Raw genomic sequence first — 1126 nt, forward strand, 5'->3', positions numbered from 1 at the left:
TAGAAGTTTCTCTGTTAACCAGGTTGGCCTCAAACTCACAGAGATCCACCTGCCTCTGCCTCCTGAGTGCTTGGATTAAAGGTGTGCATCACCACCACCCAGCCCTGCTTTCTTTTAAGAAATTTATTTCCATCTTTAATTATTATGTGTATGGAGGAGAGAATGTGCGAATTTGTGCATTGTCTTCAGAGGGCAGAGGCATTAGATTAGGAGCTAGAGTCATATCCAGTCATGAGCAGCCTCAAGAGGGTGCTTGAAATCTGCAAGAACAATTTGTTCTATTAACTACTGACCACCTCTCCTGGCTGACTCCCCTACAATCCTGGTCATCAGGCCTTGCAGTGAAGCCTGGGCTGCGCAGTGAATTCCTGCTCCTCTTGCCTAAGCCTCTCTGTACTGAGAATAGAGGCATGCACCCCTACATTCAACGCCTGTCAGTCTTCCACTAGGACACACCCTTTTTGAGGAGACACTCACTCTGGTTTATCACCACAAGGTCACCACCACAGGGTTTACATCTAATAAAGATTTTACTGATGGACCAACGCGATGGCTCAGTGGGTAAAAGTGCTAGCCGCTAAGCCTGTGATGGTCTGAGCTCACTCACCAAAGCTCACATGGCAGGGGGAAACCAACTCCCAAAAGTTGTTGTTTGACCTCCACACATGTGCTGAAGCACCTGAGACTGCATATACAAAAACAAATTTTTTTTTTTCATTGAGTGAATAAATTATCAGCAGCTGGTAAGGAGAAAGCCTAGCGAGGCAGCTCAGGGAAGCCGGAAGTCCAGTGTGGAGGAAGTGGCGGGGATGATGATGGCCCGGCTAACCTCACAAGTCCTGTTCTTCAAGTACGGCTTCTCTGACTTCCATTCCTGAATGATTTCCTGGACCACTTTAGAGTCTCCCTGCCAAGGAGAGGAGCCCAGTCACTTCCTCAGGCCACTTGTTTGCCTCCTCAGACCCTGCCTCTCACCTGCGCACCCTCACCTCCAGCACCCTCACCTGCGCACTCTCACCTGCGCACCCTCACCTGAGCACCCTCCTCTCCCGCACCCTCGCCTGCGCACTCTCACCTGCGCACCCTCACCTCCCGCACCCTCACCTGCGCACCCTCACCTCCTGCA

At 51.2% G+C, this 1126-nt stretch overlaps 1 protein-coding gene across 6 annotated transcripts in view; it reads right to left on the minus strand.

The window, feature by feature from the left end:
* Positions 1 to 1126, minus strand: part of Ccdc151 (coiled-coil domain containing 151) — a 23381-nt gene that overhangs the window by 8340 nt on the left and 13915 nt on the right. For all 6 annotated transcript variants that reach the window (XM_031343772.1, XM_031343776.1, XM_031343777.1 and 3 more), the window contains one exon: positions 830 to 907. In XM_031343772.1, coding sequence (XP_031199632.1) covers positions 830 to 907 — 78 coding nt within the window. The remainder of the gene's footprint in view (positions 1 to 829; positions 908 to 1126) is intronic.

Source organism: Mastomys coucha, unplaced genomic scaffold (assembly GCF_008632895.1).
Source record: "Mastomys coucha isolate ucsf_1 unplaced genomic scaffold, UCSF_Mcou_1 pScaffold23, whole genome shotgun sequence".
Lineage (NCBI taxonomy): Eukaryota > Metazoa > Chordata > Mammalia > Rodentia > Muridae > Mastomys > Mastomys coucha.